Source organism: Chelonia mydas, chromosome 8 (genome assembly GCF_015237465.2).
Source record: "Chelonia mydas isolate rCheMyd1 chromosome 8, rCheMyd1.pri.v2, whole genome shotgun sequence".
NCBI lineage: Eukaryota > Metazoa > Chordata > Testudines > Cheloniidae > Chelonia > Chelonia mydas.
The window spans coordinates 70745765-70762139 of record NC_057854.1 but is presented as its reverse complement, the minus strand read 5'-3'; the positions used below and the strand labels follow the sequence as shown (position 1 = coordinate 70762139).

The window sequence follows — 16375 nt, the reverse complement described above, 5'->3', positions numbered from 1 at the left end:
CCCCTGCTCACGACTCCGGCATACCGGTAAGTCCTCTAACTTACTTTCACCCCTGGTATTGCCCAAATATATGTTCAAGCACACAGCAAGCCTACAGCCCTTCTTTCATATCCCCTCCCAACTTCCTTTCCAGGCCCCATACCATGTCCTCCCCTTCCAGAAGCAAACACTCTCTGGGGATATGGAGATAACTGGGAGCAGGTGGGATTTCTGCTGGACGGGAAAACAGGTGGAGAGTATCTCTTTGTGTGAGAGCGGAGTACATTCAGAGGCAAAATACTATACTGGGAAAGAAAGATACAAGCACAATATACTCGGTCACATATTTCTTTTCACTCTTCATATACCTAGGACCCAGATCCAAAGTGCTTTTCGCAACCAAGTTAGATCCAAAATCAAAGGCAGCAGTTTGGATTCAGTATTCCACACTGTAACACACTCTCAAAACTAAATGAAAATGGTACCAGTTTGGGCCTCTATCTAGGTATAAAGCAATAAAATAGAGTAACCGCTTCTGGTGCTGAAACTTGACACAGTATTTCACTTTGAAAAATAGCTGCTAAACATGCAAAATAATTGCTTTTCATAGTATTCTTTGTAAACATCAATGTCCTAGCTTATTATTCAAAGTTTAAAGACTTACTGATTGCAAAAAATACATTTGTGGTTGAATTTGGCAAAAAACCCCAAAACTAAACTAAAGCCTGGACACTCCTAGTAGCTGAAAACAAAAATATCTGAGAAGGTTTTATTTAAAAATATTTAAACAATCACAATATCACACCAAACATAACCTTCAGACTGAGGAATTTTCTTCAACTTTGAAAAGGCAGTTTCATAAGGAAAATGCAAAAAGATCCTTAACTATAGTGGTATTACTGGGAATACTTCAGGAACATTTATGCAGCAATACATTAGCTTTCATTTAATATCTCAAACTGACTATAGTTCAGGAAAGCATTTGACCATTAGGCCTGTGACCAGAGCTTTCTGGAGAACAGAAGGCTGTGTTGTCTACCGGGAGCTAAGATCCGGGATGTGGACCTGGGGCTGAAGAAGATCCTAATGGGAGCAGGAAAGAATCCACTAATTGTCCTTCATTTGGGAACAAATAATACTGTTAAAGTCTCACTGGGACACTTCAAGAAAGACTATGTCAGGCTGGGGAATATACCTAAAGAAATGGAGGCTCAGGTGATCTTCAGTGGGATTCTACATGTCTCTAGAGGAGGAGAGTGAAGGTAAGACAAGATTATGATGATCAATAGATGGCTGAGGCAATGGTGCTATAAGGAGGATTTGGGATGTTCAACCACTGGGAGGCATTCACAGACAAAGGACTGTTTTTATGGGATGGGCTCCATCTGAGTAGGGAGGGTAATGGGCTTCGGGGATGGAGGTTGGCACAACTGCTTACATGAATTTTAAACTTGGAATTTGGTTGGGAGATGCTCATGCAATTTCCATGCCTGATTCCAATATTGAGTGGAAGGAAAGTCAAATAGAAGAGAATACAGGAAAGGCAAAAGGAACAACAGAGGGTAGGAGAATGGACAACAAGGGGAAATATAGTGCCAAAAGTAATTACAGTAACCGTCAAGTAGGCAATACTGGCAGTAAAATTACTAATCTGGTGAGGAATTAAAAACATTGGTAAATGTTAATTGGGATAAAATACAAGAGACAATGAATCATACTGAAAGATGAACTATCAGGCTAGAGAGAGGTTACTAGTGGAGCTCCTCAGGGATCAGTCTTGAGTCGTCTTATTTAACATTTTCATTAATGATATTGGCACAAAAAGTGGGAGTGTGCTGATTACATTTGTGGATGACACGAAGTTGGGAGGTATTGCCTATATGGTGGAGCACTGGCATATCATTCGAGAATATTTGGACAACCAGAGGATGCATCAGGCAAAGTATTTCCAGTAGAGAGAGAGAGAAGTATTACTACTATTGTACAAGGTACTGGTGAGACCCCCATCTAGAATACTGTGTGCAGTTCTGGTCTCCTGTAACAGGGTCAGCACACACCACTCACAAGCGCCCCCCTTTGGCCAATTGCATCCTTGCAATCTCTCAGTTTGGAACGGGGTTGCACCTGCTTCTCACAAGCACCCCCTTCTGTTTGTGTGAGCCTGCTGTTTCTTAGTTCTGGGTTGGAACTGGGTGGCACTCACCTCTCACAAATGTCTCTTCCCCCCCACCACCCCTCAGCCGATGGTTTGTTCTGCAGGTCTTCAGTGACTCAGTCCTCTGCCTGAGTCACACTGTCTGTGGGTTGAACAAACAAACAAAACCCTTCCAGGGTATACAGTCTTCACTTCCTGCAAAGGCTTTCTCCCTGGAGACACTGCCCTCCTGTAACAATCCATCGCGGTACCTTCAATTGGTATGTCCTTTTCGGCAGCCCTCCCTGGGCTTAGTCTTTAACTAGATCAGCGGGGCCCATCACAGTACCCTTGCCTGGTCTGGCTAGGTTCTGGGCTTTTACATTGCTCAGTTCCTTCAGCCAGCCAGGAGCTCCTTCTTAACTCCCCCCATCTTCAGCAGCCCTCCCCGGGCTCAGTCTTGTCCACACTGTTGCTTTTCCAGCCATCCAGGCACCCGGTCCTCCCTCTTCCAGCTCCAAGCAACAACTGACTGTCTCTGCTGCTCCTTTTTTATATGGCTCTCCTGGCCCAACTGGCTGTTCCAGCAGCCCCTCTGATTAGCTGCTTCCCATGCAGCCACTCTAGGCCACCTGGAGGACTTCTCCTCTGCTCTTTTCTGGGGCAAGGTGAGACAGGACTGCGAGGCATCCATCAGGGGGCCTCCGGACCTAGTCCACCCCATAACATCTCCCATGTTTAAGAAAGATGAATTCAAACTGGAACAGGTGCAGAGAAGGGCTAGTAGAATAATAAGAGCAATGGAGAACCTACCTTACGAGGGGAAACTTTAGGAGCTTGGCTTGTTTAGCATAACAAAACAAAGGCTGAAGGGAGATATTATTGCTCTCTATAAATACATCAGAGGGATAAACACCAGGGATGGAGAAGAATTATTTAAATTAATAGTCATTGCTGGCCCAAGAACAAATGAACATAAACTGGCCATCAACAAGTTTAGACTTGAAATTAGACATTTCTAACTACCAGAGGAATGAAGTTCTGGAACAGCTTTCCAAGGGGAGTAGTGAGGGGAAAATTCTAACTTGTTTCAAGACTGAGTTTGATAAATTTATGGGCGTGGGGATATGATGAGGTTGCCTACAATGGCATATGTCCCGGCTGCAACTCTTATTTGCAACTATCTCCAACACTAAGAGATGTGACACTAGATGGGGAGGGCTCTGAGTCACTACAGAGAATTCTTTCCCCGGGGTTGGCTGATAGGTTTCACCCACATGCTCAGGGTCTAACTGCTTGCCATATTTAGGGTTGGGAAGGAATTCCCCCCTTGCCCCCAGTCAGATTGGCAGAGATCTTTGGGGGTTTCACCCTCCTCTGCTGTGTGGGTCACAGGTCAATTGCCAGTTTGAGCTAGAGTATATGGTGGATTTTCTGCAACTTGAAGTCTAAAATCAAAATTTGAGGACTTCAGTAAGTCAGCCAAAGATTATGGGCCTAGTACAGGAGTGAGTGGGTGAGGTTTGGAGGCCTGCAATGTGCAGGAGGTCAGACTAGATGATCATGATGTTCCCTTCTGGCCTTACAGTACATAAGTTATTGCCCGAAGCCAGCCCATCTCAGCATATAAGGGCCTGTGTGCTTATTTTAAGTAATTCTATCCTGCCAACCTAAATTCCGCTCACTGGGTTCATCTGGATGTTATCAATGTTCTTTCCCTGTCCTAAATCTTTGTATATTTTGACGTGTGATATTGATAATTTGTGTTTTAATGGTTAAAAAGCTGTGACCTTTTGAATCCCAACATCTAATTATCATCTGTCCCTCTTTTTACTGAAGAAAAAAACCTGCTAAGCCTTTCAAAATGGATGAGATTTGAAGTGGAATCCATTCAGAAACTGAGGACCAGCAGCCGGAGGTGAAAGTAAGCCGGTCCGGTCCGGCCCTGCAGTGGCCGGAGCCCCAGGCCCTTTAAATCACCTCCCGAGCCCTTTAAATCGCCTCCCAGTCACTGCGGGGAGCCCTGGGCCCTTTAAATCACCGTCCGAGCCCTGCCGCCACTACCCCAGGGCTCAGGCAGTTGGGCTTGGACGGCGCTTTAAAGGGCCGGGGCTCCCCGCAGCGGCAGGAGCCCCCGGGCCCTTTAAAGTGCCGCCAGAGCCCTGCCACCGCTACTCCGGGGCTCCGGCAGCCAGGCTCGGGCAGCGATTTAAAGGGCCCGGAGCTCCGCTGCCGTGGTAGTGGCTGGAGCCCCGGGCCCTTTAAATCACACCCCTGAGCCCTGGGGCTCCCAGCCGCCTCTGCAGCTGGGAGCTCCGGGGGCGATTTAAAGCCCCCGCCTCTTCCGGTTGAGGCCACACCCTCATTCAGGACTCCAGCGCACCAATAAGTCCTTTAAGTTACTTTCACCCCGGCCAGCAGCCAAGTGGGAATCTGGCTGTGAAATGCTGGATCCCACCTACAGTTAGTGGGTATACTTAGGTAACTTGTTATTAGACAAGGAGTTTTATCTAATATAGAAGCATAAAGCCCAAGGTTGCATCTTTACGTTTGTTTTCTGTGTAACTTGTATCTGTTGGCTCTCTCTTACTTCTTCATCTTTGAATCTGTGGGGTTTTCTATTAAATAAACCTTTTGGTTCATTTTTATCCCAAGCAGGTCTCTAGTGTGCAAACTGTGTGGAGGGTGTGCACCAAAGTAAGCTGGTGTTTAGGGGAATGGTTTCACATTTTGGAGGGCGATGAACCAGAGGGGAAAAGTCTAGTACTTGAGAACTCAGGGAGGACATATTTGGGGAAACTTGGGACTGGAAAGGCTGTTGGTGTCATCCTGCAAGGAGTAATTAGGCTGGTGGAAGCCAGTAAGTCTTTGTGATTGTGAGCAGGCTACTGGGTGTCAGGGATCTGAGCCACAGCAGCACAATATTAAGGCATCCCAAGGTTACAGGGCAGGGGGTGACAGAACACCCTGATCTGTGTGATCCCCAAATCATCACAAAGAACTTAAGTCTTCACAGACTGAGGTGCCCTTCGTGAGGATCCTCATTCCCCCCTCTCCCCCCCCAGAGAGGGAGGGTGAGAGGATTCAGAAGCAGGCTGAATACTTGGAGGCAGGCTGAATGACCCAATACAGTCTATTTGCCATAGAGGCCATTTAACACTGAACTGGACCCAAATTAAATGTTTCAGTTTTTGTTTGTGGTTTACCCCCTCCCATTAAAGTTTAAGAAGTTGTGGCCTTTCACTTTAAAATCCACCCCTGTGTCTGTGTTTCATTCTTCTGAAAATTCTGATCAAATATATGTATATAATTGAAAGGGATCCTTCTGGATGAAAGACAGCATACAACTGAATTATTCTATTGTCATCAAGTGACACTATCACAAACACCACAAAGGGAAAGCATCTAATGTGTATTCCACATTTGCTGTATTCATAGTGCAAATAAACATAAATGGAAAGGCAGCAGCAAACTATACCACTTGCAAAAACAATATTATTAAAAAAGATTACTGAAAAAATATTTTAATTAACAAAACAAATTGAATGGAAAAGATTCCTCAAATAAAGCTTTAAAAGTGAGTCTGTGTGTATTTGACTGCCATGACTAATTATGTTGCCATGTAATGTGTGTTCAATTTGAGCTTATTTAAATAGCAGAAATGCTCATTAGCTGCAGTATATCTGTGAAGCTTCAGTAAACAGTTTAATGGTTTTTATGTTTAACCATTTCCATAATTCCTGTAATTTTGGCTTTAGACGCTCATTAATGTTATTTTTGATATCCATTTTACAGACTTCTTTACTGTGAAAGGGCATCAAGTACTTTAGCACAATCTGAAAATACAGTAACTCACTTAATCATATGTGTAAAAATATAGCTACCTTACATGTAAAAAGTCTGATTCACTGCCAATACAATCCACATTGTAAGCTGCAGAAGCAATACATCTGCCAGAAGCAATGGTACAAGAACATGCCACCTACCATCCCTGGCCAATTGTGGGCTGCCCTGACCTGCATCAGCTTCCCAAAGCAGGCAAGGCAGGTGAGGCTAGGTTCACACATGCTGGGAAATGTGCCTATTTGTTCTCTAAGCAGCCCCACCAGCAAAGCTCCTATGGAAGCCTGGCTGTAAAATTAATGGCAGCAATTCTGCTATTGTCCCTCTACCGGTGCAGATGTTCTGCAGGTGAAAGGGTGTACAACTTGTCATTACACAAACAATATCAATAGCCGAACTCCTATCGATTTAAATGGGACTAGGATTTGAACCCTTTGTAAATTGTGATATTACTCTGCCCACAGTGTACATTTCTGTAGATAGAAGACTTTACTCTCCAAGACTGCAAATCTGTCATCTTTCCTAAGCACTGTCATCTTTCCTAAACACTAAATTATTTTTAAAAAATACACTCCAAAAGTTGGCAACTTTTCTGCCTCTGAAATATACTACTGCCTGTCTAGAAAACATCAGTTAGGAACCAGGACAAAGGCCTCACAATACCAATCATTTAGAAATTGTAAAACTGTAAATATGAAGATCTCACAAACCAATATGTAAACTGTATTTTCAAATGTTCTATCTAATATTGCTGTTATATCACATGCTGTTCTCTCTGTCACCCTGATTGCTTAATGCACCCTTTTAAAATGGCATGGAATTGAAGATGAAACTATTTCTTTTCCCTTTTAAAAATAATTTGTATGCTACATCCCCACTCATGCAAGTTACCACTTTATAAAACCAAAAAAAAACCCCAAAACAAAATCAGGTGCAGATCCTAGATCCTGCCAATAAAGTTTATGGAATTCATGTTTGTTTAGGAAAAAATGAAACACAAAATTGGATACTTTTGCATATCTAAAACAAGAAAAAAACAAAAAAGAGGGAAATATCATTTTCCATATGCGGCCTATATTCTATATAAACGAAGAACATAATATGTACAATCTTAGAGACCGATGTCAAACTTAAGGTTTATAATACTGTCCCAGAGTAAGAACATATGTGATACCAACTACTAGTGAAAGCTGGCATATAATAAGTAAAAGCTCAGAATAGTTATTCATAAGGGAGAAAAACCTGTTCTTGGTCAGTTATCAGGGAAAGAAAAAACAATTATAGAACATGTTGTGCTTTATAGGCATTGTCTATGGCAACCTTTAGTAATGCTATGCTGGCCTGGGGTGACCAGACAGCAAATGTGAAAAATCAGGATGGGGGTGGAGGGTAATAGGAGCCTATATAAAAAAAAGGCTATAAAATCGGGACATCTGGTCACCCTATGCTGGACTCAAAATAGTTTAGTAACTGCTATCTGTCCTACCCTCTTTTAAACAATCCCAAAGAAACAGGAGGCAAAATCTGCATGAAAATTCTCCATATTATCATGCTGTCCCCCATCATTGTTTCACTGGAAAGAAAAGCAATGTGCCTGTAGGGCAAATACAAATCCACTTCATACATTTGGGGCAAATTTATACCACTGAAGTCAGTGAAGTGATGCCAGGGGTTATTTTGGCTCACTGTGCTTAGGTAAACACTCTTTGTCTACTGAAGTTCTGAAACATGATGACTACACAAAAATAAATAGTAAAACCAAGACAACTGAAAGTTATGATTATCTGCTAATTTGCATCATTGTGCCAAGGTATACAATTCCAGCAAATATGCTACACAAGATTTTGATAGCTAATAGCTAATTATAACAAAGGGTTTTTATTTTTATTTGCTGTTTTCAAGGCTGATTCCCCACTCTAGCACTTTGAGTGCAGAAGGTGGGGGCCCGCAAGGGTTCTAAAAATTAATACTAGCCACTCCAGGCTTGTATTAAACTCCCAAGGTTACAGCTTCTCTCTGACTTTGGATGGGTAGATGCTGCTACCACCCAATTGCAAAAAACCCCTTTTGACCCAGGAAGGCGCACTTGGGAATGCCTCCCTGTGGGGTACCCTCAAGCCCTTTCACCCCCACCTCTGGGGAAGAGCTGAGAAAAAAAACAAAGGAAATCAGCTGTTGCCACCAGCTAATTAAACAACATATGCACAAAAATCCAATCCTGTTCTTAAAAAAGGTAACTTTTATTAAAAACAAAAAGAAAGGAAATACATCTGGAACTTTTTTTTTTTTAATCTAGCAAAAAGCCTATTACAAAATTAAGCATCAAAATTGCTTTCTTGTGGTCCATCTTAAAGGTTACAAGCAAAACAAAAGCACCTGGGGTTAGCACAGAGGAGTCCACAAGCCATAAAGAAATAAAAGAGAGAAACCCTAATCGCGTCTTCCTAGACATTCCCTGATCTACTTACTTATCTGGGGGTTTTCAAATAAGTAGTTTCTAGGTATGATTTGATGGTTTTTCATACCTGCCTTAAAGCTTCTTACAGCATAGTCCCAGCCCTGTCCCTGCTCTCTGGGAGAACAACCACAGACAGACAAAAGTTTTCAATTTTAAAAAGTTCTAGCCTTCCCATTGGCTCTTTTGTCCAGGTGCCCACTTAATTCCTTTTACCTATGCATGCAGTCAGACTTTTTAACCCTTTATAGGCAAAGCAAGTAGAGAACAGCTACTAAGAGGGATTTTATAGCTAACTGGCTGGCTGGGTGTCCATAAAAGGAAGCTACCCCCCTCCTTCATTTATCACAGCTGTGTATATACTAGAATACTTACTTTTCTGCATTTATGTTTGGACCTTTGTAGTATTTCTTTTAATTTGTTAAAGAAGATAAAGAACATACATTTCTTACCAAGAAATTGTGGGAGTGGCTCCTTTCTACTCCTGCCTGCTAAACAGAATTTTGAATGAAACTAGCATTGTCAATGGCATCTCCTGCATTAGCTCTGGACTACATTTGTGGCAAAAGTTCTATTTTCTCTCCACAATTTTTTCATGGAAAAACCATCCTGTCCTCCCCCCACCCCACTAAATAGGGGGAAATGTGAAGCAGCAAACTGGTGCTGTCCCTTCTCTTTCAAGAAAACAATTGTTGTGTAAAGCCTGGGCCTTAAAATCAACTGGTCTTCTATTTAGTAGCATACAGAGAATTATATGCAGCACCATTAAGAGATACAGTTTAATACAAGGAATTATGTTCTTATTTATTGGGTAAACTGCAATTTGGAATGGTTCCAGAGGATACTCCTGTAACTCACTCACACATTTTAGGCTCCAAAATGGCAAAACAGGAAAGCAGGGAGAGTCAGTGAAAGTGCAAAGCTCCCCTGAGGCTGTTTATTTTATTCAGGCCCAATCATAAAATTGTTTCCTGGCCCCAATGTGCTGCTCAGTGGAAATGCAGACTGTGCCTGCATAAAAACTTCCTTTCACCAAAACAAACAAGCAAGAAAACATCACAGGCCAGTATTTCTCCGCTTCAAGAATCTAGTATAAACAACAATCTGATTTTTAACTGCTTTTCACCAGTGGTGCTTAGGTTTTTTAACACAGTTCTATATGGCAACTGTCCAGCTCTCTCAGCCAGCTTCCCAAGCATAGAATGGACTCTGCAGTTCTCCTAAGGTTTTGTGAAAAAATTAAAAATATATTTCTCTGAGCCCAAAGGGCAAATAAAGTAAAAACCAGAATGCTTGAAAATGTAATAGCATTGTATTTTAAGAAAACTTCAAACAGCAAATACCTCCCTATGAGCATGAGGAAACTGAGCTGTAAAATTACTAGTTCATCTGCAAGAGCGAGAAACATCATGATGACAATAATGGACTGACAGAGCCTTTCCATCCTAAGTTCCATTCCTATTCAGGGCAGCAGATAACCATATGCTTAAGTCCCAGTGAGCTAAACTTTAAGCATGTGCTTCAGTCCTGTCCTGAGAGAATGACTTTCTGAATCAGGGCTTAAATCCTGTTTTCATTTATTTTTAAACTTCTGATGTGCCAAGGATTTAAGTTCTCAATGAGCATGAGTATATTTGAATTGCTTCAAGACTGCTGGTTAACGAAGAGGTGGAAAGAATTGAAAATGACGTATCCACAAAAAATAAAAATTTATTTTCATAGTTTATTTATTTTTAACTTTTCCAGTATGTGGGAGAAATTTCTGCACTCAGCTTACTATACCAGTAGCAGTATCCACAGACATATCATGTGAAACTGAGGTATGTTGTCCATCCAAAGGAAAAAGACTCATTCTGCGATCCACCTGAATTATGATTTTGTTCCTATCAGACTACAGCATGTTGCTACACAGAACTCATAAACGGGTAATTTAACAGGCAAATGGGCATTAGGTTCCCCATCTTTTGAAAGGGTTATAGTTAGTGGTAGTGTAATTCACTGGTAAGCATGTGTTATCGGTCCCCCTCTGTGCAAATCCACAAAGGATATGATTTGTTATAGTCATCAGCTATAGAGCTTAGGTTCAAGCTGTAGCAGCTCATGCTTTTAGGTTTGGATGTCCCTTGTTCAAAACCTCAGTGTCAGCCAAAATGACAACTGTCGCATTAGGCCCCATCAGCCCATCAAGTTAAAGCTGAAGCAAGATTGAGTGTGGGAATACCTATACACAAGTAGAGTAACCTTTTAGCCTGGCACCCAAGAACCAACACAATTTGCCACTGATACAGGAAATGTGTTTTATTTACCCCAAAAGATTTGAGAAAACCTTCCCAAAGACCTTCTGAATAGCAAGAATTGATGAGGGTTTTGAAACGGCTTTTTGAAAATATTCTCTAATTAAAGTTAATTCCATCAAGACAGTGGCTCATGACTCCATTAAAAATTCAAACCCTAGCTTTTCTTTGTACTTCCTTGGTGAGACTGATCACTAGACCATAAGCAACACATATATTAAATTCTTTGTATGACAACATATCACCAAGTGGAAGGGTTGTCCCCACTCACAAAGAGCCATCAGAGTCCCACGTGCTTCTTATTTACTCCTTTGACCGTTAGATAACTGCACTACATAAGGTTGCACAGAATGAGTATCACTGTGAGTACTACGGATGCAATTTCCTTGTAGATAACAGCACATCTTGAATTAAATTATCAAAAATCATTGGTTACGTACCCAATAATTGAACACCTGTAAATTAAATTTACAGATACCTCAAAGGAATGGCTTTGCCCCCTTTCTTTTATTGTAGTAGAGAATCTAAAATCCCCCTGTGATAATATGTTGGATTAAAAATTGTAAACATTGTTCCTTAGTATCACTATTATTGAATGGGAAGTACTGGATATCTGATTTGTGTTACAGGACAGCTCTACTGACATCTGTCAGCAACATTCTGGAATTCTTAAAATGTTCTTATAGCTCCTCTCCATTACCTAACGTTTTGTCCTTATATGAAGCTGCAAGGCAACAAGATATATTGCTAGACTCAGCTTGGATGGTTTTGGATTTACAACTTGTCTGTGATTAAGAAGGTACAGAAGTCTTTGCCATGTTATGAGGTTTTGAGCTGTATTTTGCACTGTCTAAGAGAACCAAAGTCTCTGTGGCCAGTGTGATGCTACAAGGATTTCCAAAACTTTTTTTGGCCTTATCCTCTGAAGCACTTTAAAGTAGCAAATGGGAAGGAGTACATAGTATGAGTCTGGTCCATTTCTGTATCAGAGCGTCCATGCCCAAAATTTCAGGATGATATGTCATGGAGTAATTTCCTGGTATTACTATACATGGAGGAGGTGTACAGGTCCATCTCTGGGACTCCCACCATCTAGATCACCTTTATGAATACCTCCCAGTTCAGGCTCAATTAATTGTGGTCCATCTCTCTTCTACTGAGTCAGCTGGCTTTGGTATTTAATATGCTTTTGATGTATGATGCTTTTAAGGAGCTTAGAATCCTTTCAATCTGTTCAAAGAGAAGCCAAGCTTCTTCCATCAGTTTTCAGCTCCTGATTTTTCAGCCTCCAGTCCTTAAGGAGTGCATGTGTGAGACAGCTGGGATCCCTGCCCAGTCCTGAGCAATACAAAGGGCATCCATCCATCTATCCATCCCATCACAGCAGCCCCTAGTTCTTTTTAAGGAATGATTACAGTCAGAAAAAGAGAAAATAGCACCATACTACTGCAAATGTCTTTCAGCTATAGATGGGTATGCACTGTAACATTTGCATCTACATCTCATTTGTGAGGGGTGTTTGGATCTTGAGTTTTGGGTCAGACCCATCTTTAGTTATATCTGCTTAGTTTGCTAATGTCAAGATGAAGATTATAGAGCCTATATAGCTGTGGATAGGCAAGCTGTATTAATTTCTTCTTGCATTAAGAACAGAATTGCCCATTTATGTTCTGCTTCCACATTCCTTCTTTTTCAGTGATATATGAAGCATTCAGAATGCAGCTTGATTTTCAGACAACCTCTTGAATTTGCAATTATGGCACCTAGTGTATTTTAAATTTTCTCTTGCAGACTGAATTAATTTGACAAGGAAGTTACTTATACGGAATAAGTACCTAAATCTGTAAGATGTTGGGGAGAAATTAGGGGGAGTTGCAATGGCTAAGAACCATTTAAGATTAAGCCTTAAAATGGAATGCTGTAATGTCATTCACTAAAGGATCACTTTTCCAAAATTAACTGCACTTGGAAAGGTTGATGATCTGCAAATATCTCTTGGTTAGATACCACACTGAGTGGTGCCTTAGAAATACCAAAGACTGGATTTTGGATCGATCTCTTTTACTCTGTTATAATTTATGGACTATGTTGCACAATAATATTCTCACACATTCTAACACAGCACTCCGTAACTTACACGCAAAGGTGCCTTCAAGTGATTAGTTATTTTGAGTACTCAACTTACTTTTAATACCATAATAAGTAATACCATAAAAGAGACAGATCACAAGGCAGGTGCTCAACACTTTCTAAAAACTCTTTAAAATGTCGCAAGTTGTGCAAACAAAAATGGAGGCATCCAGCCCAAATTACTTCTCAGTTTTGAACATTTAGATTTAAGAGCCCAATTCCACCTTCCCACAACCCATTTATCCAGTTGTAATTGAGGACAAAATTTAGGAGAGGAAAGCCAAAGTTCCCAAACTGTAAATAGTAATAGTACTAAAATAATAACAGGCTGTTATATAGCATATTACAGCTGAGCATTACCTTTAGGGTTACCTAAAACTGAACCAAAGGCACTGATCACCACATCTGTCTTCAAACGGACAATCTGATCCTCATCTTCAATCCAGTGTCCAGCTTCAACTTGCTCAGTTCGAACAAATTCCATAGCAACAATTCGTCCACCTTTTACAACAACCTTCCGAGGTGAGAGGAAAGGAAGAAATTCACACTTTTCTTCTTTTGCAAGTTCCATCTGTGGAAAAAGAAAAGTCATACAAAGATTATGATGTCTTCATAGAAAGATTTTGATTTATGAAGTTTGCATATATTCCATATCTAGCAAAATATATTGCTGTGTAGGGCTACGGTCTATTCTTGATACTTACTCCAAAGTCTCCAATGATATTGAGTGGATCAGCATATCCACCAATGGTGAAAAGAATTAATTTTTCATATTTTCTCCTCTGTTACTCTGCATTTAGACTAGTGTGGTCCCTTTGATGTCAATGGAATTACCCTACATAACAAGGTATGTTGGTCTTTTAAGGACAGGTCTAGGTGAGCACAGACTCAGTACTGACTGCAGCCTAGATGGGGGGTAGGCCTGCACTGAATGCAAGGTAGAAATGGTTATAAATTGGGGGTGGGGGTAGGGTTTTGTCAAAAACAAACTAAATTTTCCTCTGAAAAAATAATCTGTCCCCCGCTTATAGATATTACCAACTGGAATTTTTGCTAAGTGTATGACCTTGCACTTTGCACCATTAAACTTCATCCCCTTTCTATTATTCCAGTTTTCAAGGTCATCCAAATCTGCTTGTATGCTGTTCCAGTGCTTTGTGTCATCAGCTAATTGTATTTTGTATTACAATATATTGTAAATTGTACACTCCCACTTTTTGTACCAAGGTCATAAACAAAAATATTAAATAAGATTGGCCCCCAAGACTGATCCCTAAGGAACTCGGCTGGAACCTCCCTCCAGCCTGATAATTCACCTTTCAGGTTTACCAGCAGTAGTCTCCCCTTTAATCAGTTCCTTACCCATCATCTCTGGATTCTCATATTAATCACCAACTTCTCTAATTTAACTAATTTCCCATGTGGAACTATATCAAATGCTTTATTGAAATCCAGGTAGTTTAGAAGTACTGCATTTGCTATGTCTAGAAACCTATTAGGCTGGTCTGGCACGATCTACCTTTGTCAAATCTTGTTTTATTTTATACCAATTACCATTTACCTTTGTCTTTAATTACTACCTCTTTCAAAATTTGTTCTAAAACCTTGCATACAATTGAGGCCCATTAATGAGCCTGTAGTTTCCCGCATCACTTTCCCCCTCCCCCGCCTTTCTTAAATATAGACAGTATATTTGAAATTCTCCAGCCAGGATTTGGCCCTACGTGATTATATGACAAATAATCTCTTCCATACCTGTGATATTCTACAGCATTTCAGCATCTGGCAGTTTTTGAAACCTCAATAATGGTATCCTTGATTAGGGGCAATTTTTACTTTATTAATTTCTAATCTGTAGTGTGATTTAGTTAATAGGTATAATTACAGACTTTATGAATGACAACTTTAAAAAATACAAAGATTTGCACATACACTCACAAAGAGATCATGGGAGTCTGAATACTGATGAACTGAAAAACAGATCAGTACATGAATTACATTTTATCTCAATAAGCTTTATTTAAATTTATTTATTTAAAGAATCCCCCACCCCAACTTGAGTGTTTGCTTTACGGCAAGGAAAACAGAATTAAATTATGCACATTGAGATATTACATTGCTTATTGTGTACCGTCATCCCCTTTGTGTAACTATTAGGTCTCCAAAGATGTACACTTTCTCTTGAAAAGACAGGACCATTTTCATATAAATTCCATGACTGAGGTACATTACGTGTCTCATTAGTATAAATTATGCAACAATCCAAAGTATGTGCCACATAAATTATAACCAAATAAGACCACCAAAATCTAATAATTGAACACAAATGAAAAAGGTTTCTTAACAAAAAATGTTTATCAAAATCAAGTTAAGTACAGAAATATATGCTGAATGCCATCGCTCACCAGCCTTTGATAGGCATTCAACACACAAAGAACCTTTTTACATGTCTTTATAAGTTCCTAGCAGTTGTCTGGATCACTGTGATTCATTAAGTATGTCCCAGAAGTACAACTTTTTTGGGAAATCAGATTCCTGAAAAGTCACCAGTAACACTAGAATGGCCCACAATGATTCAGGTACACCTCATCATTTGATATCTCAGGTGCATATGTGTGTTTAAGCATTTCTAAATATTTTATAGTTTATAAATAAAGGACCAAAATTTGCCCTCAGATACGCAAGAGCAACTTTCATTGACTTCATGGAGAATTGCACAAGCATAACTGAGGGCATAATTTGACACTGATACAACATAAAATGAGCCTCAGACTTTGAATAAACATTTACAAATTTCAATTTCATTTTGATGAATTAAACCATATGTTACAGTGTTTTAACTACTTTGCACAAGTTTGGGCCCTGTATAAATAACAACAATAATCATCGTTCCATCTCATAAAATCAGTCTTGTTACTACTACAAAAACATTCTGATTGTTCAGTTTTACCTCCTCGGGGACAGCCCTGATATTAGTGAATCCCTTTCTGAAGGCCACAAATACACGGCGAGCTCCACAGCGTAAAGCAGATGTTGCACAATCAAAAGCAGTGTCTCCTGCTCCAAGTACAATTACAGTTCCCTGTATCAATGGCAATGGAGAGTGACAGGCACACATTCCTGAATGATGAAAAGAAAACCCCATTTTCAAGAAGAGAACAATTTCTGCATGACAACTCAAAAGATACTTGTACTCAAAGCAGTGTAAAATTGCATCTTGCAGTTTCCGAGCATGGAGTGTCACTATCAAATTATTCTGCTTCATTGAAAGACAGTTTTATTCCCACTTTTAAGATATGCTCATATATGTAATTTCATAGCCAGTACCCTTAGCAGCAATGCCTGCCCATCATGGAGGGTTATAAACTACAATACATTTTTAAGAATGTAGGATCTGTCATACTGGATTCAATCAATTTGAGGTCATCACTCAAAAATTAAACTTTTGACTAATTTCATCAGATTCATTATTCTCCTAAGTAAAAACCATCTTTATAGTTTATAAAGAGTGGCACTCTGTATTTTTCTAACAGCTTTTGA

General features: G+C 40.2%; 1 protein-coding gene across 5 annotated transcripts in view; it reads right to left on the bottom strand.

The window, feature by feature from the left end:
* The window catches only part of DPYD (dihydropyrimidine dehydrogenase), a 558093-nt gene that overhangs the window by 247266 nt on the left and 294452 nt on the right, over window positions 1–16375 (bottom strand). For all 5 annotated transcript variants that reach the window (XM_043553083.1, XM_037907332.2, XM_043553087.1 and 2 more), the window contains 2 exons: window positions 15786–15955; window positions 13196–13406 (listed from right to left, as the gene is read on the bottom strand). In XM_043553083.1, coding sequence (XP_043409018.1) covers window positions 13196–13406; window positions 15786–15955 — 381 coding nt within the window. The remainder of the gene's footprint in view (window positions 1–13195; window positions 13407–15785; window positions 15956–16375) is intronic.